General features: G+C 41.5%; 3 protein-coding genes across 3 annotated transcripts; all 3 read left to right on the forward strand.

Moving 5' to 3' along the window:
• The first annotated feature begins 1,905 nt into the window (after positions 1-1,905).
• On the forward strand, positions 1,906-4,738 carry LOC140708095 (olfactory receptor 4Q3-like). The gene has a single exon (XM_078378430.1). It carries the CDS (start codon positions 2,303-2,305, stop codon positions 3,287-3,289), a length of 987 nt encoding a protein of 328 aa, XP_078234556.1. The 5' UTR covers positions 1,906-2,302; the 3' UTR covers positions 3,290-4,738.
• Positions 4,739-6,231: 1,493 nt separating this feature from the next.
• On the forward strand, positions 6,232-8,289 carry LOC110071251 (olfactory receptor 11H6-like). Its single transcript, XM_073003013.2, has one exon. It carries the CDS (start codon positions 6,474-6,476, stop codon positions 7,431-7,433), a length of 960 nt encoding a protein of 319 aa, XP_072859114.2. The 5' UTR covers positions 6,232-6,473; the 3' UTR covers positions 7,434-8,289.
• A 3,611-nt stretch (positions 8,290-11,900) lies between these two features.
• LOC110070947 (olfactory receptor 4Q3-like) lies at positions 11,901-18,776 on the forward strand. Its single transcript, XM_073003015.2, has 2 exons — positions 11,901-14,367; positions 18,382-18,776. The coding sequence occupies exons 1-2, from the start codon at positions 13,475-13,477 to the stop codon at positions 18,548-18,550; spliced, it is 1,062 nt and encodes a 353-aa protein (XP_072859116.2). The 5' UTR covers positions 11,901-13,474; the 3' UTR covers positions 18,551-18,776.
• The last annotated feature ends 5,221 nt before the right edge of the window (positions 18,777-23,997 follow it).

Genomic DNA, 23,997 nt, shown 5'->3' on the forward strand with positions numbered 1-23,997 from the left:
GTCCTTATGGCTACCACCTGCAATGGGAAAAAGGATTTTGCATGCTTCCTGAATTTCCTGCCTTTCTTGACTGAGCAACCCAGTCTCTTTGATGTTAAGTTGCTAATTTAATCCTTTCGAATTCCAAATAAAGCTGTGCATAAATTGGCCTTGTGTACCATATTGCTTTTCATCGCTTCTTTTAAGAGTTACTAGTGTGAAAATGCACTATATCAAAGTCTTCAAATATCATTAAGTTTTCGAGTTTTGATGGTTGTTGTGGGTTTCCTGGGCTGTTTGGCCGTGTTCCTAATGTTTTTCTTCCTAATGTTTTACCAGTCTTTTTGGCCAGCATCTTTAAAGCACAGGCGTCAGAATTCTGTCTGTGCTCTGGTGCAGTTTGCTTGGATAGTTGAGTACTGTATTTATATCTGGTCAGCTCTTGTCCTTTTCAGGAGATGGGTGATTATGGTGATCAGTGTTTTTTGTTGTTGTTGTGGGTGTATTGTTGTGATAAGGGGGAGAGATTATCTGTCACTGTGATTGATGAGTGTCGTTAGCTGGTACGTTGTGTGCAGTGATCGTTGACCTTTTGCAGGCTGCATTTTTCAGTGCTGGGAGCCAGGCTTTGTTGAGTTTTAAACTTTTTTCTTTTTTGTTGAAGCTCTGCTGGTGTTTGTAGATGTCAAACCTATGCTTCTGAACTGTTTTCTTTTTAAAAAAAATATTTTATTTTTTTAAAACTTGAGGAGTGACAAAGGAAAAAGGGAGTTGGGATTTGTGAGGGAGAGGGGATTTGTGAGGGAGAGGGGAAACATGACATACTAATATCCAATCTATACCTATTGCCATATCAGATTTGAAATCATTCTATTTACTCTTTTCTGCCTTGTATGTAAAGTTCTCATTTCACTATATATATTCAGCTACTGCCTGCTGATTCAGTCCATTTATTAAATAAGTCCCATCTTTCTGTTGCCATTTGCAGGGGTTGATCTTTCATGACTTCTGATAAGATATCCATTTCAGCTATTTCCCTTATCTTTTCAATAAGATCTTCTTGTTCCGGTACCATCTGACTTTTCCAATTTCTAGCATACATAATTCTGGCTGCCGTGATAATGTATATAACTATATGTTCCTTTGACTTATATATATTATCGGGTATCATACTTAGTAAAAACAATTCTGGGATTAGTGGTACTTTACAAAGCAAAATTTGTTGTAACATAGCATGTACTCTTTTCCAATATTTTTTTGCTACTCCACATGAACACCACATATGATAATAACTTCCCATTTGTGTTTCACATTTCCAACACATCAGTATACATATTTGACAGTTTTTCTGGGGTCATATGCCACCTATAGAACATCTTATATATATTCTCTTTAAAATTAACCGATCTTGTGAGATTTATGATATTTTGCCATATTTTCAGCCATTTATCAATATCAATGTTGTGCCCACTTAATCATAGGTTCTTTAACCGTTTCCTCTTGCATTTTAATTTCCAACATATAATTATACATTTTCTTAACAATTTGTTCTTTTGAACCCAATAACAGTTTATCGAAAATCGTTTGTTCGAAGTAGAAACCCTCTATTTTATCTTTTGTATATCTAGATTCTAGCTGTATTCTAGGCCACCAGTTTAACTATACATTCTGCGACTCTAATTCCTCTTTAGACTTCTGAACTGTTTTCTAAGCGCTAAACAGTAAACATTGTTGCTTTCAGAACCAAAGTCCCACTGAAAATAGCTGGTTGTTAGGCAGTGTTGGAAAAGGGCCTTCATGTCTTCTACATGAAAACACATGAAACTACATGAAAACACAAGAGCCATCAAACCAAGAAAACAACACTAAACCAAGAAAACATCACCAAATTGCTGATTTAGCAGAAAAGCCTGACCTGAGTCTGCTTGATATACATGGTAAAAAGCTAAAAATATAATCATAGAATTTTGGTATTTTTTGCAGTTGCGTAATCCCTTTGATTCAATAGGTATATTCTGGGTGGGATAGAATTCCATTCAGTCTGATGTTTCAAAACCTAACCTGTGTTTTTGGGGAATGCAGACAGTTGCTTGTGAGTAGGCTTGGTTTTAGTCTAAGAGTTTAAGCATATTCATTTTTACATTGCCTCAGTTTCTGTAGTATAATAATGTGGTGTTGACTTTTTGGAACCTCAGAATCTGCCACTATTTTTATGCATGCATAGGCATCTCAATAAATTGCTGTTACTCCAAGCAGGGTGAATGACTCAAAGGTGCAAGTATGAATGCTTCCTTTTCTCTCTTCTTAAGGTCCAGCTGCTTCCATGAATACCTCTGGTGTCCCGGAGTTCATCTTCGTGGGTCTTCCTCACTCCCGACTCATCCAGCTTCTCCTCTTTGCCGTGGTTCTAGCCTGTTATGTTGTTGTCCTGTTCGGCAACCTCGTCATTGTGGTGACTGTGTATTCAGAGCCTCGCCTCCTTCAGTCCCCTATGTACTTTTTCCTCACCCACTTATCTATCCTTGATATTGCCTTTGGTTCTGTGGCAGTTCCCAGGTTGTTAGGAGACTTGGTGAAACACAGCAATACCATCTCCTTTGGTGGCTGTATGTCTCAGCTCTTCTTCTTCCACTTCTTTGGAGGTTCAGAGATGTTAATCCTCGTTATCATGGCATATGATCGCTACATGGCCATCTGCTACCCTCTGATGTACATGACCTCAATGAATCGTCCGCGTTGTACCAAGCTCCTCCTTTTGTGTTGGATTGGAGGCTTCATCCACTCAATGAGCCAAATGGCTCTGATCCTCCGGTTCCCTTTCTGTGGTCCGAATGAATTGGACAACTTCTTCTGCGATGTTCAACAGGTGGTCAAGTTGGCCTGCACAGATACATACATCACTGAGATTCTTGTGGCAGCCAACAGTGGTCTGCTTTGTCTGGTTTGCTTCACCATCTTGCTAGTCTCCTATGGTGTGCTCCTGGCCACACTTCGAGGCCACTTCAGGGAGAGTGGAAGAAAGGCTTTGTCTACCTGCAGTTCTCACTTGGTAGTGGTCACCCTGCTTTTTCTACCTTGCCTCTTTGTATATGTTTTACCTTTCAGCTCCAGTGTACAGAAGGTGGTTTCTGTGTTCTACACAGTAATCACCCCTGGCCTCAATCCCATCATCTATACTCTAAGGAATCAAGAAATGAAAGAGGCTATGGGGCGAATTAGGAATAAGAGTATTTTCTCCCATTGTTGTGTGAACCAACACAAAATACGTGTCATTTCCCCCAAGAATCCTATATTAATTCCTGTACCTTAGACATCTCCTGATTTTTGTTTTTGGAGTTGAAAAAATAGTAGACTTCCATCTCTATAGGTACTACACCATATATTTCTAAGTAACTTCCATCGCTGAAATGATTGTTTAGAACCAGGCATGGACACTGACCACAAGATTCAGTTAAGCCTGAGGAATTTAGGGAGGAGGATATTTACTTGTTTATTTATTTAAAATATTTCTATGCAGTCTTTCTCTCTGAAAGGACCAAAAAACTTGAGTCAAGTCCAAATCTCAGTTCAGAACTCCAGATCCTCCTGTAGACTATAATAAACCATTGTTGAGAAATAAACCATCCATTGTGTGACTGTCTAGGTTATTTGGTCCTCAGCAAAACGATGGGTTTTGTTAAGTTGAATGCTTCCATTACGTAAATTGTCTGAGTTCCTTCCATAAATGTGATCTGAATGTTAGAGTCAATTCTGGCTGAGTTCTTCCTTTCATTAAGCATTTTGGAAATATACATTCTTTAATAAAATGTACCTCTTGGAATGATTAAAATTACTTTTGGTTTGAAGAAGATTGAAACAATTCTGTGTCATTGCAGAGCAGAGAAAGTAAGATTAGGTATCAGCAGGTGCATAACTTTAGCACTCAGATAAAACTTTCACACAAATCAAAATTTGGTAAACAAGAACAGCAACAATAATTCACAATTCAGCTGGGTCTTTTAGACAAGTAAGCCTTCAAGATTTGCTTGTGAAGTTAATAAATAAATATGTTTTAAGTCTTCTTGATCCATTTCAAAACAGTAAAAAAATCTATTTCAGAACAGGACAATCACCTGATACCTTTATGGGACAGAATTGTTTTTTCCTCAGAAAGGATCCTCAGCAGTATTGGGTGATCTGATTGTGGAGGAAAATGCAGTGGACACTTATAAGAATATTTTGTCAAAAGAAAAAAGACATTCAAACAAGTCTGTCAGGTCATCACAGGGATCTGCAGTGTCATGATGGCCCCATGGCGTTAAGGGTAACATCAGTCAGGACCATGGATTGCTCACTGTGAGTCTGGGTGGAATATCAGACCTTGTACCAAGCTTGTTGACAAACTGGGAGCAGCTCTACGACATCAGTGGACAAGTAGATTAGGACCAACTCATGATTTGCAACATATCTCTGAGGATTTCCAGTTCTCCATATTTCGACATTTTGGGACCTTCTCTGTTGCTGCTCCCAGACTTTGCAACTCCCTCCTGCAGGAGGTGAGTTCAGCCCCATCTCCACTGTCCTTCCAGAAGCAGGCAAAGACCTTTCTCTTCAGGCAAGCTTTCCCTTCATGACGAACTAACTGCCTGGTTGTGCCTCACTCCTTTAAATGTATCTTCGGCGTTGCTTTTGTTCACTGTTTTTCAGTATGATAAATTTTTGATCCTTTTAAGGATTTGTATACTTATTGTTTTTAGCATTAAATATTGTCTTTTAATGATGGAAGCTGCCTTGTGTCTTTCTTGAGAAGAAAGGCGGGGTTAAAATATTCTAAATTAATGAATCTGTCAACATGTAGGAAAAATGGCTGACTGTCCATCCCCAATCTCTGCGGATCAGAACTTCCAATTTTTGACATAAGGAGGAGCCACTGTGTTCTCTAAAACCCTGGTAACATGCCATTGGTTATTTAAAATTATGTTAGGGGCCCATCTTCTCCCTGTTTTGAAAGTTCAATCAAAATGTTTCCTCCTCATTCTCTTTATCTAAAAAAAGCTCTCAAGGGATAGCACATTAGAGATATTTCTCAAAATAATGAAGTATTATACCAGTTCATTATGATTCTCTGGGCCTTGGTCAGCCATCTTGTTCTTCCCACTTGGCAACATTTGAAAGAGGACGTACTCGTGCTATGAAGACATGTTATAATGAAGGCAGTGGGGGATACGAGTGAAATCATGTCTCCTCAGAGTCCTTTTTCAGTGATAAATGGAATCCTTCCAGGGAGACACATTCCCCAAGTGCCGTTCCAGTTACTGATTTAAAATCTGAGGCAAAAGAATTCATTAGAGCCAGTTGAGTTTTGGTGTGCAGAGGCGTGTGGTCAGTCTCTCTGCTGCCAAGCCAATAATTGTCTCCCTCATAATCTTAATTAATCTTAAAACTGCAGAACTGGAGGGGACCCTATGGATCATCAAACCCAGACCCTGTCAAGGAGGCACAGTGGAAGAATCAAACTCCCAACCTCTGGCTCCAGATGTTCATATTTTTCACCAGAATAACCTTCAGCTGAGGTATGGGAATAGGAATGATTAAAACATAGGAATTGTATGTGGGAGGCACAGTCCAGTTTACTGTAATGTGGTGGGATACGGAAATGTTCCATTATTCAATTGATAGATTGCTTATGTTCCAGATAGTCTGACTGAAAGATTTTGTGAATGAGGGATGACAATGGGACATGGGTTCTTGCTGGGTAGATTATCTCTATCCTCTCAGGAAGTGACTCTCACAGTCTCTCAGTTTTGGTAGAAATGTCTTGTCTCCCCCTCATAGTGAGATTTCTCTGTGCATGTTTCCCATTTTTTAGAAAACATTTGGAATTTCTTAGAGGTTCTGAGGAAGTATTTTTCTGGGAGGCGATATCCATCTGTACAGTACATAATTATTAACATTCCTGCATAAAATGGCATATACCTTGAACGCAATTCCCCAGAAAGAGCACGGACCTGGGCAGAATATGGCAGTTGCTTGTGAAAAACAAACAAAAAAACCAACAGAAAGTGGAAAAATTCACTGATGCTAAGGATGTCTTCACATGGTGTCCCTTGGAAGCTGGTTGAGAATGATGTTTTAAAAAACAACAACACCAGGTCCTTCACATTCCTCCTGTCCTCCATCCTTTGTGAAAATCACACTCTTTGTAGATGAGGGGGGTAAGGAAGAGACACTGCTTGGAATAAGATGCTGTAGTCTATATCTAAGCAGTAGAAATAGTTGTGATTTCACTAGAGCTGAAGCATCCTCAGGCTTAGTTCTCTTCTTTGGGAATCTGATACAGGAGAGGTTGCTCCAGTGTCTTCCCTTATGCTCTGCTTGTATGTCTGTGAATACAAAAGGATCAAAGAGACTCTTCAGATCTCCAGTATCCTCTCATCAAACAGCAATGAAATTCTTTTTATGGCACAAAATGTCTTTGAATTTTGCACGATAGTGACTTGGTTTTGTGATTCCAGATGGAGTTGGCCAACTGTTCCAACATTCAGGAATTCATTCTGCTGGGGTTTGGAGTTGAGCCACGCAGACGATTCCTGCTTCTCATCTTTTTTACAACTCTTTATGTCCTCACGTTGGCTGAGAACATCACCATTATCGCAGTTGTTTGCCTGGATGGTCACTTGTCCCAGCTTCCCATGTACATCCTACTGAGGAACTTCTCCTGGCTGGAGATGTGCTATGTGACCACCACGGTGCCCCATATGCTTCTTGATATGGCTTCTTCTCATGGAACTATCTCCTTCCATGCCTGCTTCATTCAGTTCTACATCTTCTTCTCACTTGGTAACACTGAATGCTTTTTTCTAACAATCATGGCTTTGGACCGATATTTAGCTATTTGTCACCCACTCCATTACCCTCAAATAATGTCAATAAATTCCTGTCATGCCATGGTCGCTGCTTGTTGGGTTATTGGCTTCCTTTGGTACCCTGTCCCCATAATTTTGATCTCCAAGTTGTCTTTCTGTAGGCCTAGTGCCATTGATCATTTTTTATGTGATCTTGGTCCAATCCTGTCCCTGGCTTGCCTGCCACTTGGAAATGTGCCGTTTATCTGTCAGATCTTCATGAATGTTTTCTTTTTAGGCAATGTCTCCTTCATTGTCCTGTCTTATGGCACTGTGATCTTCAATCTGATACAAACGTCTAGCCAAGGCAGTCACAAGAAGGCCGTTTCTACTATATCATTCCACATAATGGTAGTGGTATTATTCTATGGCTCAATTGCAGCAATGTACTTAATTCCAAAAGGGGAAAGGCACTCTGGGGTCAATAAGGCAGTAACACTCTTCTACACTGCTGTTACACCCTTTGTCAACCCTTTGATTTATTGTCTGAGGAACCAGCAAGTGAAGGAAGCACTAATCAGGTTGCTGATGAGAAGGGAAATATGGTGGAGGAGAAATATAACAACATAATTTAAATGATGGAGACAGATACAAAGCAGCCAGCAACATAATCAAAGGGATAAAACAAATACATGTAGAAGAGGACTGGCATGGATACCTTTCCAAGTTTTATATTACACAGTTAGGTATGTTTACTGAAGCAACAGGGAACGACAAGTTTTTACAGCATCTACATTGAAGTCCTCCTCAGAACCATCATTCTTCAGGCAAGCTGACCTATAATGGAGGCAGAGAGCATGACCAACATTCTCCTGTCAATATGTATTGGTTTAATCTCTTTTGGTCGACAAAATAGGGATCAGAAGAAGGTAGAACCTCCCTCTTGATAACTAGGATGTAAGGTTAATATAAAGGAGGGTTCTAAAACAGAAAAAATTGTGTTTTCTAACTGTGGGAACAATTTGGGTAAATATTAAGGATAAGTAATATTTATATAACAACAACAATAAACAAGGTGAAAGATTTATATAGTCTGAAGAGATACCAGAGTATAAGCAGTTACAGATTTCTTGTATCTGTTATATCATACCAGTCCATGTTCTTATAATTTTGATTGTGCCTGGTGTTTTTGAATAATGAATATCGACAAATATTATGCTGCAAATGAAATTAAATGGATTATCTTGTTGCTTTTGAACAAAGAAGGGTGAACCCACTTGTATGGTTTTTTTATATCTTCCGTGAAAGTGTTCAGTACAATAAAAACATTTTGATGCATCCTTCAAATGTCATTTGTTCTCATACATGAAATCGCCTTCTTGGTACAACTGTGTATGTGTGTTGCAAAGGATGAACTCTTGAGCGCTTAAATTCCATTTATTTTCAATTGTGAGGCACGTTTTCACAGGAGTTATCAGAGGTGCTGAACCCCGTATGCTAAATGGGAAATAAACTTGGAGCGAAATCCACAACCCTCACAACATCAGAGTCTCCAGCAGTGTGGTTAAGCAAAGAGAGACAAGGCCTTCTCTGTATCCAGACAGATATACTATGACATTTGGAATCATGCTGCTGTGTCTAGATGACAAGGCTTCTGCATTGATTTCAAAGTTTTAATGATTACATATAAAGCCCTAAACAATTTAGGACCTCGATACTTGACGGAACGCCTCCTCCTACCTAGATCTACTCGTACCACTCACTTCAGCCAGGAGGGGTGGCTGAGGAACCTAACACCGAGGGAGGTCCGGAAAGAAAAAACAAGAAACTGGGCCTTCTTGGCAGTGGCTCCCTGTTTTTGGAACAATCTCCCCTCTGAGATCCGTTTGGCCCACTTGCTGGGCATTTTCAAAAGCCAACTTAAATCCTGCCTATTTAGGCAGCCCGTCCTTCCAGGCACCAATTAACTTATCTTTGATTCTCCATCTTGCATTTCTGTTTATTGTTAAATTGTTGTGAAATTGTATTTATATGTCAATTGTTTTTATTTTATCTGTTGTGAGCCGCCCAGAGTAGACAATGTCCAGATGGGCGGCATATACATCTAATAAATAAATAAATAAATAAAATAAAGGCCCAGTGTCAGAGAAATATGGGATAAGGTGTGTTTTTTCCCCTCCCTTTGACTGTGCTCAACCCCTGTCCCTGGCTGTCTTTAGGCTCATCACTGCCCCAAAAAAGTATTTCATCCATGTTTTCCATCTGATAAGTAGTAGCATATGCTGGAGCTGTGGACCATGTATTGTGTGCCCACGGCTTAGAAAACAAAACATGCATTGATTAGAAAAGTGAAAGGGATGTTTCTTCCCTTTCTGTTAATACCAGGGCTCAGGAAAGAAGTAATTCTTCACCCATTGCTTTACAGAACGATGGAATGGTTTTGCTACCACAAGGTAGTATCAGCTGGAAGTTGAGGCGCATTGGAATTAGAACCATGAGATGAATTATGCAACATATTGGACAGACAGGAAAAGGGATTAGACCACTTCATAGAGAAAGAGGCTACTATGGCTGTGAGGATGGTTGTACACTCAATATTGTCTTTTAATGATGGGAGCCACCTTGGGTCCTTCTTAAGGAGAAAGGAGTAAAAATGAATGCATGCATGCATGCATGCATGCATGAATGAATGAATGAATGAATGAACCCACCCATCTATCTATCTATCTATCTATCTATCTATCTATCTATCTATCTATCTATCTATCTATCTATCTATCTATCTATCTATCTATCTATCTATCTATCTATCTATCTATCTATCTATCTATCTATCTATCTATCTATCTATCTATCTATCTATCTATCTATCTATCTATCTATCTATCTATCTATCTATCTATCTATCTATCTATCTATCTATCTATCTATCTATCCTCCTGGGCTTGTTACAGTGATGGCAGAGGGTACTGTTCAATGGCAGGTGGTTCTGTGAATGAGTGACTAGCAACTGTGGTTGAAGCAAAGCTTCAGAAAAAGAGTGTGCAGAAGTTCATGAGATCCCCTGTAGAATCCTTGCCGACGGCTACCACCAGAGAAGAGAGCCTCCGGTGACATCTCCTGACCTCCCTCTTCTCTTCGCTATTGATTGAAGCTTTTGGTCCTCTCTTTTGATCTAGGTCGGGTTTGGGATCCTTAGTCATGGCAACCGTGAGAGAATTTTCCCAGTTTTGCCAGCCTTTTATTCATATTATAGAGCATATCTTTTCAAAGACAGGGATACAGCTTCTAGTCACCTCTTAGAATCTCTCATATGGGCAGAGGACCACCTCTTTTCCTCCTCCTCAAGGCACTGGAATCAGTTACAGAAACTGATCTGCTGCACTATCAAAAATGTATGCATATCAAAATTGCATCTGTCCACTTAGTCAACATGTAGGAAAAATGGGTGACCATCCATACCCAGTGCCCACTGATCAGAACTTCCAGTTTTTGTCATGATGGCCCATTGTATTTTTGAAAACCTTGCTAAGTTTCCATTAGTTATTTTAGCCCATCCAGTTCTGTCCAGTAGTCAGAATCCACACATATCATCATACAATTATCATAGCAGGAGAACCACTGAGTCCCCATTCTGTTATCCTACTGGGAAAAGCCATGAAAATCAATCAGTCTTTCTTTCTTTCTTTCTTTCTTTCTTTCTTTCTTTCTTTCTTTCTTTCTTTCTTTCTTTCTTTCTTGCCTTTTTTTCTTGCTTGCTTGCTTTCGGAGCAGTGCACAATTCAAAGTCATGGATACACACAAATATAGGCAAAATCAAGAACCAATTAGAATGTGAAGATAATCAGACTATTTTTGAACAGAAGTGGTCTGAACTTGAAATGTGAGAATAAACTTTTCATTGACTTCAGCCATCATCCAAGAGTTCAGCATCCGTGAAGTGGCTGTGTTTGGTGCATTTCCAGTGCAGTGATTCTGGAAGTGAAGGATTTGCCAGCTGCATGCTGTTGCCCAGGAGATACCTGAGTATACTCACATAATGCTTTCCCTCGTCGCTATGCAATTTTAAAAAGCCCATAGGAATGCATTGAAACCCCTTCAATGTGTTCCTATGGGCTTAAAACTCAACTTAAACCGAAAATCCTCCATACGGCTGCCATTTTCGCTGCCTGGTAAGCGAGGAATCAGTGCGAAAACACAGTGGGTGGCCATTTTGTTTACCCGGTGGCCATTTTGGAACCGCCAATCAGCTGTTAAAAAATCATCGCTTTGCGATGATCAGTAAGCGAAACAGGGTACCGATCATCGCAAAGCGATTTTTCCCCATAGGGAACATCACAATGCGATCACAAAATCTTTGTCGCTATGCGGTTTCGTCGTTAAACGGGGTGCCTGTTCAGCGAGGCACCACTGTAGTTATAACTTTCTGTGGTTCTTTGATTCTGATTAAGGATACTCATGAGTCCCATTGTGCTCCAGGATATGCATCAAATTTTTACCACTCATCCATATTTCCTATATAAAGTTGGATATAGAAAGGATTTAAATCTTCTGGTTCCTAATTCTTTCTCTATGATTTGGCAATGATTTCCCTTGGCAAGGGCATCTGATTAGGGACCTGGGTTTTGCCTCTCCCAGTGGCATAATTTCAGCCGCTGAAATATACCAGATAGGCTAGACTCAATGCGGGGAAGAAAGAGCCATTCCCTTGTTAAGAACACTGCTGGGTAATGGTTGCTACTGAAATGCCATTTCTCCAAAGAGCTCTCTGCAGGTTTTATCTACCTTTCCGGACAAGAAACAGTTTAAGCAACTGATAATAGAGGAACTGCTGATTTCGAACTCTTGGTCTTGGGCGGACTTGAGAACAGGAGTTTAGAAAAGGGTGTTGCATTCAGAAAGCTTTTTGCAGGTGTCCTGTTTTTTCACTGTTGGGAAGCAGAATTTGGGACTTGTTGAGCTTTCGGTCTGTTTCAGAAAAGCTTGGGTGGACCCTATGTTGAATATTGACAGCACATGCTCCCAGAGCAGTTTTATATGTTCCCTCCACTATCCCAACCATTGACAGGATCCCGGTATATCTGAAGTGGGAAACATTTCAGCTCAAGCATGAAAGAGGTAAAGACCATTATTAGCCTCACTGTCTTGGCTCTCAGAAGTGAAATCCAAAGGAGGAAGAGTCTTTCTGTGTTTGTTTAAAATTAAAGAATCAGAACTTCTTCAGAGTCTTGGAGGTACCAAGTTATAAGTCAATGGAGCTACATTCTTGTTCGAGTGAATTTGATTTTCAGTTTATTCTGTGTGTGTATGTGTGTGTTTGTGTATTTGTAGATACATGTAGAATTTAGCATGCTGAAGATGTGTGTCCTTAAAAGATCCCTCTCCCTATTCATCCCACACATTACAAGTGTTGCTTTTTGCCATTAAGAGAGAGTGGAGCTAGGGGCCAGCCAGACCGCAAGGTAGGTTTCTCTTAAAAACAACAGCACCGTATATTGGGTTCTTTCTGGCATTCTTCAATTCTCCTATATTTTTATGGGTTTGTTTTGTTTTCTTTTTAAATATTTCTTGGGAATTAAATAATCATTTAGAATTTTGTGTGGTGGGGTTTGATTTTTTAAAAAAGCCTTGCTATGTTGACTCTTCCACTCCAGTTCTGATCCTTTAAATTAGGATTACTCACTTTGACTGACACATATCTGTCTTGACTGTCTTATTTCTTTGGTTCATGATTAGCGCTGTGTTGTATGTCTAGTACCTAGTCTTTGATGGAAACCTCAGGATCAAGCTCAATGTGAGATCGGGACCCTTGTATCTTACTAAGCAACCATATTATGATTTATGTAGAAGTAATTTCCTTTATGTTCACTAGCGTTTGCTCCCAATAAGTGAGTATAGGTTGGAGATTCTTAAAACAGCTCGTCTAATTCTCTTTTTGAACAGCTTTAAGCAAACGGAGAGAAAATAGCAGATTGTACCAAATGAATTTCTTGTGAACTTGGAATTTTTGCAAAGCATCGTTGCTTTTAAGCGGGGCTGTGAGCACATCACATCCTTAAATATAAGCATTCACAATGTGATAATTTTAATGGATTTAACTCACAAATTCATCATCCCCAACCTACCTTACAAATGGAAATGCAGTCTGGGGAGGATGGATTTTATTATCCAATATGCCTTGAATGGCCCAGGTTTGGGACATGTGTGAGATACCTTGATATAAATTGGTAGGATGGGGAGAAATAGCCAAATGTTGGTGTTTTGGTCTACCAATAAAACAGAAGTCATAAGAATTAAACTGCAAGCAAATGTTACATGCTCACTCCTTCTCAAGTATATGGAGTGGACAGGATATTTCCATGCACATTTAAAAATACATCACTTTCTTAATTCATGGTTCAATAGAAAATAATGCATCTTCTTGATTCAGTGAAAGACCATGTGCTACCATTTAACTCATGTATTTTGGGACTTTGAGAACTCATTGTGCAGTTGAGTGAATGTTCCCGGGTTCAGCTTCTAGAGTTTAGTATCATTCATGTCAACATTTCCTCTGTTTCTGTACTGGGACAAAATGAATTAATGAACCCCAGGTTCTGAGGCTACCTTGATTCATGCACAAACATCCTTAATGCTTTGTTTTCTCTGCTCCCAAGGGTCTGGACACCATCATGAATGCCTCCAAGGTCACAGAGTTCACCTTCCTGGGTCTTCCTCACTCCCGGCCTGTTCAGCTCTTCCTCTTTGTCTTTGTGTTAGCCTGCTACACTGTTGCCTTGTTGGGCAACCTCCTCATTGTTATGATTGTGCATGCAGACTCTCGCCTCCTCCAGTCCCCCATGTACTTTTTGCTCACCAACCTATCCATTATCGATGCTGGCTTAAGTAATGTGGCCGTTCCCATGATGCTGGCAGACTTGTTGAGCTGTGGCAGAACCATCTCCTTTGGGGGCTGTATGGCCCAACTCTTCTTCCTTCATTTTTTTGGAGGATCCGAGATGTTGGTCCTTACTCTCATGGCCTATGACCGCTATGTGGCCATCTGCCAGCCATTGTCATACTCCACCACAATGAACCGCTTGCATTGCATTAAGCTTCTCGCTTCCTGCTGGATCGGAGGCCTCATCCACTCCGCCACCCAACTGGTCCTGATCCTCCGACTCCCGTTTTGTGGGCCAAATGAGTTGGACAACTTCTTCTGTGACGTCCAACAGGTGGCCAAGTTGGCTTGCACGAATACCTATATCACTGAAATCCTCGTGGTGGCCAGCAGTGGTCTACTCTCGCTCTTTAGCTTTGTCATCTTGCTCATCTCCTATGGTGTCATCCTGGTTACACTTCGAGGTCACTTCAACGAGAGTGGAAGGAAAGCTTTGTCTACCTGCAGTTCCCACTTGACAGTGGTCAGCCTCATTTTTGTGCCTTGCCTCTTTGTATATCTTGTACCCTTCTCCAGCTCCAGTGTGGACAAGATTGCTTCTGCCTTCTACACAGTAGTCACCCCTGCCCTTAATCCTATTGTATATACTCTAAGGAATAAGGAAATGAAAGACACGATGGGACGGTTAAAAAAGAAGTTCCTGTCCTCTAATGCTTGTGTAGGGCAAGAGAAAGCATGAGTAGTCATTTTGCTTATTATTATACCTCTTCTGGTTTCTTAACATTTTTCTGGAGGCTTACAAACACGGTGCTGGGGATGCATTTGAATTAACTAGCAAGGGGTCATTTCCTTTTGATCATGGTCCAGGCATTCAGAAAAAGGAAAATAAAGTTGGGTTGATTTGGAAGCTGCTCGATTTGTCTCAGAAGCAAGCCCAAATATCAGGGCCTAATCACATCTGCCAAAAGAACCCAAGTCATATTGATTCTTTCCAAACCTCTGTTGTATTGATATACTGTATTTATTTTTGTGGTCATGCAGAATATGGTATATACCAGTGGGAATGTCCCCATTGATTTTAACGATACTGATTTTATTCTTACTATAGTGCCTGACTTACATTTTGATTTTTAAAATTAGTGAATTGCTATTAACCTTTTCATGTTCTGGTGGACTAGAATGAAATTTGCAGAGACCGAACTATGTCTAAGTGAAGCAAGCTTTGCTAACATACCAACGATAAGGTGCAGGGACTTTTTGTGCAGGATCAGCCTTTATTTATTTATTTATTTATTTATTTATTTATTTATTTATTTATTTATTTATTTATTTATTTATTTATTTATTTATTTATTTATTCATTCATTCATTCATTCATTCATTCATTCATTCATTTATTTATTTATTTATTTATTTATTTATTTATTTATTTATTTATTATCCCGCCTATCTGGTCGGTTAAGACCACTCTAGGCGGCTTTACCATGTAAGGCAAAGGTAAAGGTTCCCCTTGACATTTAGTCCAGTCGTGTCCGACTCTAGGGGGCGGTGCTCATCCCCGTCTCCAAGCCCTAGAGCCAGCATTTGTCTGTAGACAGTTTCTGTGGTTACGTGGCCAGCGTGACTAGACACGGAACACCATTACCTTCCCACCGTGGTGGTACCTATTTATCTACTCACATTTTTCACATGCTTTCGAACTGCGAGGTTGGCAGGAGCTGGGACAAGCGGCGGGAGCTCACTCAGTCACATGGATTCGATTTTACGACTGCTGGCCTTCTGAACTTGCAGCCCGGAGGCTTCTGCGGTTTAATCTGCGATGCTGCCACATCCTCTTTACAGTGTAGTAGTTTGGAAATTGATGGAATTGTAAAACCTGAAGAAAGCCATCTACCTCTCTTAGAAGCTACAGCTGTCACCCATGTGTGAAAAGCAAGGTTCTTCTCCAGCTTTGGTGTTGCAGTGACTCGCGTGTGGGTCTACAAGCTGCCTTTAACTACAGTACCTCCTTTTCCTCTCATCTCTCCCTAGCATTTTGCTGAAATGGAAAGCCTTTCCCTGTCTCTCTCTTTCACACACACATGTACACACACAAACACATGCAGAGTGCTCTCATCAATCATGTGAAGTGTATCATAGCACTTCAAGTAGGGCTGAGGAACTTTAGCCTTCCAGATGTGGTTACACCTCTGTCTGTCCCAACAAGCATTGCTCATTCCCATCAGCTTCCAACACTGTGACCGAGGTCCAGATGATGGGATGTGGAGCTCACCAACTCAGGAAATGCCTTAGGTCCCCCACACCTGAATGTAGCAAGGAGATCTGGTCTAAATTCCCCGCTGGATTATGATGTTTACTGGATAATCTGCATATATGTTGTGAAGATGTTGTGTTGCTAAAACAAGGAAGAAAAAGGTTTATTTATTTTTCCTTGAAAAGAAGGTGGAATAAAAATGTAGTGCAGTTTAAAATGCTTTAAGGTATTCCGCCTTTCTATTTTCTCTCTTTTCTGAAACACCAGTCTAGCATCATATGGCAAGCCACTTTTCAAACCCTAGAAAACCAAGCTATGAACTGGACTTGGCATGGAAGTGCTTGATTTGTGACTTTGTGATCAACCTTGTGATAATGAATCTTAGCAGGATTGGACCCCACCTAGTTGGCATGTTGTTCAGCACTCGGGCTTTCTTCAAACCAATACCAAGTTGGCAAACCCTACCAGAGCTTACACTCAAGCCCAGAAATGGCACTCAAAAACAAAACACAGAAGTAGCTTTGGATAAACCTCCTGAGACCTAGAAGAACTCATGGGGTGGTCCAAAATCCTAGTGACACTTTTGGGTGGCTGTGAGAACACACTTGGGAGTGTTGGGGCCACAGTTGGGTCCCCAGGCCCACAAAAATCGGTCAAATATCAGTTTGTCACAGCGTTCACTCCCTTGTACAAACCACGTACCCGTGGGATTTGTGCTATTTTGCAAATTCTTTTTAGCCATAAGCTGAGAAAGAGTCACAGCACTTTAAAAACTGTATATGATTTTTCTCTGACCTGATGCTCTCTAGAGCAGTGGTCCCCAACTTGTTTTGGACCGCGGACCGATTGGGGAGTGTGGGCTACCTGTGCGGAGTGGGGGGTGGAGGCACCCCCACAATCATGGGTGGGCGTGTCATGCTTGTGGAGGGGTGTGTCACACTCGTGGGTGAATGTGCCGCTCTTGTGCAGGGGCTTGTCACAAGTGTGGCACACCCACCTGCGAGCCCAACACACCCCTCCACAAGCGCGACACGCCCCTCCGCAAGCGTGACGCGCCCACCGTGCGTGCATGTGGGGGTCCGGAGATCCGTGTCCACAGTCCAGTTCAAGGAAGCTCACGGACCGGCACTGGGCCGCAGACCAGGGATTGGGGACCCCCTACTCTAGAGTACAGCACCCATAAACCCCAAGTGGCACTGCCTGTTCTGGTGCTGAGGGGAGAGTGCTGTAGACTAACACATCCAGGGAACACAACTTTGAGAAGGTGTACTTGATTACAGTTTCTGATAATTATAATTACCATGTATGACAATAAATGTGGATCTGTGTTGCTTCTGTCCAGGCATCATGTTTACAGAGAAGAGGTCAAAGAAGAGACTACTGGGATCAATTAACTATTCACAATTGTTGCATAAGTATCATTTTTACTTGAGAAATGTTCAATGAATTGGAGAACCTGGCCAGTAGTTGAAATCCCCACTGGGGTCTCTTGGGAGCAAGGCAGCCAAGATCATCTGGAGCTGAGTTGACTCAGAAGGTTGCGAGCTCTGTTGCCTGGGTGGGCTTTGGGCAAAGAGCATGATGATCCTAGAGCACCACCAGAAGGAGCGACTAGTAAAGTACCATTGGGAGGGTCTTTCTGGGTGAGATTCGACTTGGCAGCATATTATTATCAATGGTTTCGTCTTTTTTTGTAGATACCATTCATTGACTTCATGCATTCTCCTCTTCTTTACCATAGCCTGGGGGTGGCAAGGGGTTAAATGTAGGTGGGTCAGGAGTGTCAGTGAAACTCATGCGGCTGCTGAAGAGGAGTTCTTCGCCGCCCATGCCCATCTGGTATTGCCAGATATAAGCTTTACTCTTGGGTGGCACTTCAAGGCTGATTTTCTCTTTAACTTTGGTAACCTCACTCCATGTTTCCCCCTCTGTGTTAGTGTTTGACCCACCATAATCAGCTGACATAGAAAGCTGTGCCTGGAAAATGGACTGGACCAAGGCTCCTGTCCCAACTTGAAGACTGGAAGATATCCGCCAGTTGCTTTCAACTTGACTCGTCTTCTTTTTCTCATACCCAACCTTCTTCTCCACCGTCTCCTCCCAACTTACACTGAGTTGAGAAAGATTGTCAATTGACTTGAGAGCTTTCCAGGCACCGAATGACTTGCCATAATTAACAGCCAATCCTCCAGGAAGGAAGTTGACCACATCGCCGTGGAAGGAAAGGGTGAGAGGATCTGCATTTGTGTTCAAGCTGGTGGTTTGGTGGTACTGGATTCCCCATTTGTCTCGTGGCTTTAAAAGGAAAACGAAGTCCTTGTTTCCCCAGTAATACAAACCGTCTTTAAGATCTGGGTGAATGCGAAATTCACGAGCATCTGAGTCTTTGCTCATGTCCGTGACACGTCGGTATACGCCCTTCTTCTTGAACACAATGTAGAAAGAATCTTCGGACGAATAGTAATGGTCTCCGTTGCGGCAGTTGGGGTGCAGGTTGTAAACCACAGCATTTTCATCAGCTTGGAGGCTGGTCACACGCCGGTAAGAGTCCTCCTTGATGACATAAAAAAGATCATCCTGATGGGCCAGGTAATGGTCTCCTCCCTGGACTGAATTGTGCAGACCGAATATGTGCAGGTTCTCACCTTTATGGAAACTGGTCGACCTCATGTAACAGCCCAGGTCTGAGCGGATGATGTAGCTATTGTCACCGACAGCACAGAAATCGATGCCTTTAGCTTTGCTTTTGGGAAGTATTCCTGGCTGGTATTCAGAAGTATTTGTAATAGTGTTCGGGATAGGCTTCCAAGGCGCTGGAGGAAAAAAATAGATAGATTTGTTTGCCATTCAAGTTTCTCTGATGAATATTTCTCCAAAATAAAATAAAATAAAATAAAGTTTATAAAGAAAATCAATGTTATTAGACAGCCAGCAACCAAACTCTGCAGTTCATAATGCATGGCTTTATAATTTCAGTGAGAGACAGTGTGGTGTAGTGGTAAATGCTAGGATTTTAATCCAGACGTTTTAAGGGGTTTTAATTTGGATTGCATTTTAATAATGCAACAGATTAAAATCTGTTTTAATATCTGTCAGTTTATTGTATTGTAATTTTATGCTCTTTTTAAGGGTATTGTAAGCCAGCTTGGGCCCCGGTTCTAGAAGGAAGGTGATTTCCTTAATCAAGCAAGGAAACAGACAAGACAGATGGACATAGAAATAAAATGCTAAGGTTAGGCTGGGATTTTGGAAATCTAGGTTCTAGTCTCTGCTAACCCTGTGGAACTCACTGGATGTCTCTGTGCCATTCATTCCTTCTCTCAGACTGGCCTACCTAAGAGGGCGATTGTGAGAAAAAGGGGGAACAGGAAGAGCCATGTATGCACATTGTCCTAAACACACGGAAGAAAAGATGTAACACAACTACAAGTGGTGCCTCGCTAGACGATGATAATCCGTTCCACTGAAATTGCTGTTTAGCGAAATCATTGTCTAGCGAAAAGCATTTCCCCATTGGAATGCATTGAAACCTGTTTAATGCGTTCCAATGGGGAAGAATAGTCGTTGTCTAGTGAAGATTGGCCATAGGAAAGCTGCTTTGCAAACTGCCAATCAGCTGTTTAAATCGCTGTCTTGCAAAGCTTAGGTCCCAAAAACACCTGTTTTGCGAGCGTGGAAGAATCTGTCAAAATCGTCGTCTAGCGAAAATCATTTTGCAAAGCAGGGACCAAACATTGTCCAGCGAAATTCCCCCATAGGAATAACTGTTTTGCGAACCGCTATGGCGATCGCAAAAAGTCAATGTCTAGCGAAAGAACTGTCATGCGGGGTAACTGTCTAGCGAGGTACCACTGTATAAATATAAATGTAAGATTGGGTGATACCATTTATTGGACCACTGGAAAAAAAATAAAACCATTGCCAGCTAACCCCACTTCATCAGGTTGAACACAACCCTTTCACTGAGATCAATCCCACCCTTGATGATCTTATCATCATCGAGGCAGACCCATAAAAGGAGGGAGCTTGGACCCAAGCCATTTAGGGCTTTATGGATTAAAAACAGCACTTTGAAATGTGGCTGGTAATGGATCAGAGCCGCTACAAAAGGGGGTTTTATGTGATCCAGGTTACCAGCCCCAGTGACCAATTTGGCTACAGCATTTTGGAGCTGCAAAAGTGTCTGAACACTTTCCAAAGGCAGCCCCACATAAGATGCTTTGTGGGGGACAAAACTAAGACATGTGTCGCTGTCGCCAGATCAGACTTCTCTGAGAGTGGGCTCAGCTGGCGCACTAGTTTTAATTGTGCAAAGGTATGCTTGGCCACTGCCAAAACCTGGGTGTCCAGGCTCAGAAATGAATCCAGGAGCGCTCCAAAAGTGTGCATCTGTGTTTTCGATATAGACAGATCCAGCATAAGCTGGATCCCTGCTCCTTGATCTATCTGTTGACAGACCGGGAGCAAATCTATCTTTTCTGAATCAAGCTTCAGTTTATTCACCCTCACTCAGTCCATTCTTGGTTTCATATTCTACAATTTTCTGGGTTCCCCTAAGCCTGCTGATACCTTCACCTTTGGTCAGGGATCCTGTTCTTTTGGCTTAACACCCAATGCTAGTTGTTGTTGAATAATTATATTATTACCTTCTCTTTCAATTCACTAACACCGGAGAACATGTATGTGCAGTAATTTCATATGTAGCAGGTAAAGTAGGAAACACCTGTAAATCATCTGAATTCAGCACATAAGTATTCCAGTGTTTAGAACATAAAACAAGGACACTGCAATAAGCTAAAAGATGTTAGTCATTTAAAAGAAAGTGGTAAAAATGTTGCTGAGCTTACTAAACACTGGGAGAAATGGTAGTGCAACTTTTGTCTGGTTTTCTTAATTGCATGAAATTATCTGTGTATTTTTACACATACCCTTCATTTTCCACACCTGCTAGGAGAAGTACGATGAATTTGCCTATGTAAACTTGATCAGGTAAAGGTAAAGGTTCCCCTTGACAATTTGGTCCAGTCTTGTCTGACTCTAGGCGGTGGTACTCATCTCCGTTTCCAACCCATAGAGCTAGTGTTTGTCCGCAGACAATCCTATGTGGTCACGTGGCCAGCGCGACTAGACACGGAACGCTGTTTACCTTCCCACCGAGGTGGTACCTATTTATCTACTCGCATTTACATGCTTTTGAACTGCTAGGTTGGAGAGGAGCTGGGACAAAGCGACGGGAGCTCCCTCCGTCGGGTGGATTTGATCTCACGACTGCAAGTCTTCTGATCTTGCAACACAGAGGCTTCAGTGGTTTAATCTGCAGTGCCACCACGTCCCATTAAACTTAATCAAATCCACCTCAAAACCTGACTCTAAGGGCAAAAGTATAAGCCTGGCAACCCTGTTAGTCCCTAAGGTTTGCTTCTGGATTTCCTTTCTTTTTTCCTTTTGGTAAAATTGTGCATCACCTAGTTTCTAGGGCTAGGAATGATAAAACCACTTCATAAGCTGTAGACCATCACACATGGTGGCAGCTATCCAATATATTTTCATGTTTTATATTAGAACAGTGCTTCCCAACTTTGGGCCCCATAAGTTTTTGGACTACAACTCCCAAAAATCCTGGCCAGCTGAACTAGTGGTGAAGGCTCCTAGGAGTTTTGGTCCAAGAACATCTGGGGATCAAAGGTTGAGAACCGCTGCATTAGAAGAACTCAATACCAACCTCTGGCTACTCAGTACTTACGTTTTGGGCCCCAGAAAAAAAGTCCTTCCCCAGAGGAGAAGCTCTGGAGTAGCAAGAGGACCAGAAGCATCTTTCTTCTCTGTAGTTCTCAGAGTAGACCTCTCTTGATTGAATAGCTAGTAGAAGTAGTTGTAAGACTGGTCTATGAAACGTTCTGGCCAATCCTACTTGCTCATGACACATATGTCCATGGAGGTCTGGATGGACAGCATTTCACTGCTATCTTCCTGATTGAATGATATGTCTGATATTATAGGAAAAGGGCAAGCAGGCAAGATTGGCCAATGGCAAACATACCTTAGTTTAAGAGGAAGATGGAATGTAAAGTTCGGTCTCCTGCAAAGCACCACCAGCGTTGCGCCTTCATTATCTTCCTTGTTTGTACTGGGGGTGCAATATTGGTTTGCTCACAGATATTATGTTCCCCAAGCTGAGAGTTGGGCAACTGCATTGCTCCAGATGTTTTGGGAATACAACTCACCTAAGCCCTCTCCATTGGGATATACTGGTTGGGGCAGATGGATGCTGGAGACCAAAAATATCTGGAGCACCACAGTTGCTCACTCCTAGCAGAGTTTTTTAAACTATTATTAATATCTGCCTCTCCTCTTGTTTTCTTTTTATTTTCTCTTTTTATAGCTTAGAGGTTTAGGTATCTGTCTGCAGAGCCATGGATTAAGAGTTTGATTCCCCCACTGTGCCTCTTGGAAGAAGAGCCGGCCTGTGTAGCCTTGGCCAAGTTGCACAGTTCCAGGGCATCTCCAGAAGGAAATGATAAAACCACTTCTGTGTATTTTCTACCTTGAAAACCTTGTGAAGGGTTGCTGTGGGTCAGAACTGACTTGGTGGCATGCAGTTAATATTATAATATTTTCTTCGTTTCCTTCCCCTCTCTGATCTCTTCTGGATAACTGGTGGAATATATGACTGAAGTTAAAATGGCCAAGTGTACAGGAGGCCAGGCCTTGCTGAAAAGAAATTAGCATGAGTTGCTCAAGTAGAAATCCTCTCTCAGTAATCTTTTAGTGAGAGAATATTGAAAATAGTGAGGGAATTTCAAAAAGTGTGTGGCTAATGACGATGCAATACACATTGCTTGCTTACTCGGGTTTTCAAAAGGCTATCGGGAAAGTGTGTCGTCATATAACTGTGAGCAAATTTGTCAGTCAAAACAGATCCTTTTAAACAACATGAAGAAAAGAGTTTGAATGAATGTTCACTTTTATGAATGGAGAGATGGAGACAGTGATGTCCCTGAAGGATTTGTACTGGCACAATTTAGCTTCATTGGATGACTATGTGATTGGAATGAAGAAAACTACTCCACTGAATGAAATCCTGTTGTGAACAATTTGGGTGTCATCATCATCAGCATACTAATACCATCTTTAATCAGCAGTGATTTTTTTTTTGCTGCTGCTCAAATCAGTTCCCCTTGGGCCCACCAAGTTGACCAGCAGGATTTCAGCCATTTCCCACACACCATGTGTGATTTTGCATATCTCTCTCAGGTTTATGTAAAGGTTTATTTTATAATTAATTTTGCCTAATAACTCCTCTCTTGATAAGATTTTTAATTGCCTTACTCTGGGTTGAGAAGACTTGTGGCTCAGTGGTTAAACTGCAGTACTGCAACCAAAACTCTGCTCACAATCTGGGTTCATTCCCAGGTAGTTGGCTTGAGGTTCACTCGGCCTTCCATTCTTCTGAGGGCAGCAAATTGAACACTCAGCTTTCTGGGGAGTGGGGCAATGTATAGCCCACATAATTAAATTGTAAATTGCCCAGAGAGTCCTTGAAGTGCTATGAGGTGGTATATGAGCAACACACTTTGCTTGCCAGCCCCAAACATTTTGCTGCCTAACATGTAGAACAAAATGACAGCCCCTGCCACTCTGTGTTTAAAACCCAAATGCACTGCTGGCCAACACTGGAAGAGGATGTCATCTTCACCATAGCCGTGTTGAAATCTATAGCAACCAAGCATGCTGATGTGTGAAAACCGAACTTGTTTGTTGACTAGTTCTTAATCCAATCAACACCTCGCTTTCCTCACCGCCAGTGGGTGGCGGTGCTTAATGGTGTTCTCTCTAAAGTGGTTTGGTTTTCAGTTAGGAGCCGCTTAATGGATGTTGTGCAGGACTCTGTCTCCTCATGATTTTAATGGACAAAATGAATCTCTCTCTCTCTTTTTTAAACCACTCATCATCCCATGTCCTCATGTCAAGTTTTTGGGCAAAATCTTTTGTGAAAGAATGCTTGCTTTCTTTCCACTATTGTCTGACTATTTTTACTGGTTTACTTAGATAAGGGGAAT

The sequence above is a fragment of the Pogona vitticeps genome, chromosome 6 (assembly GCF_051106095.1).
Source record: "Pogona vitticeps strain Pit_001003342236 chromosome 6, PviZW2.1, whole genome shotgun sequence".
NCBI classification, from domain to species: domain Eukaryota; kingdom Metazoa; phylum Chordata; class Lepidosauria; order Squamata; family Agamidae; genus Pogona; species Pogona vitticeps.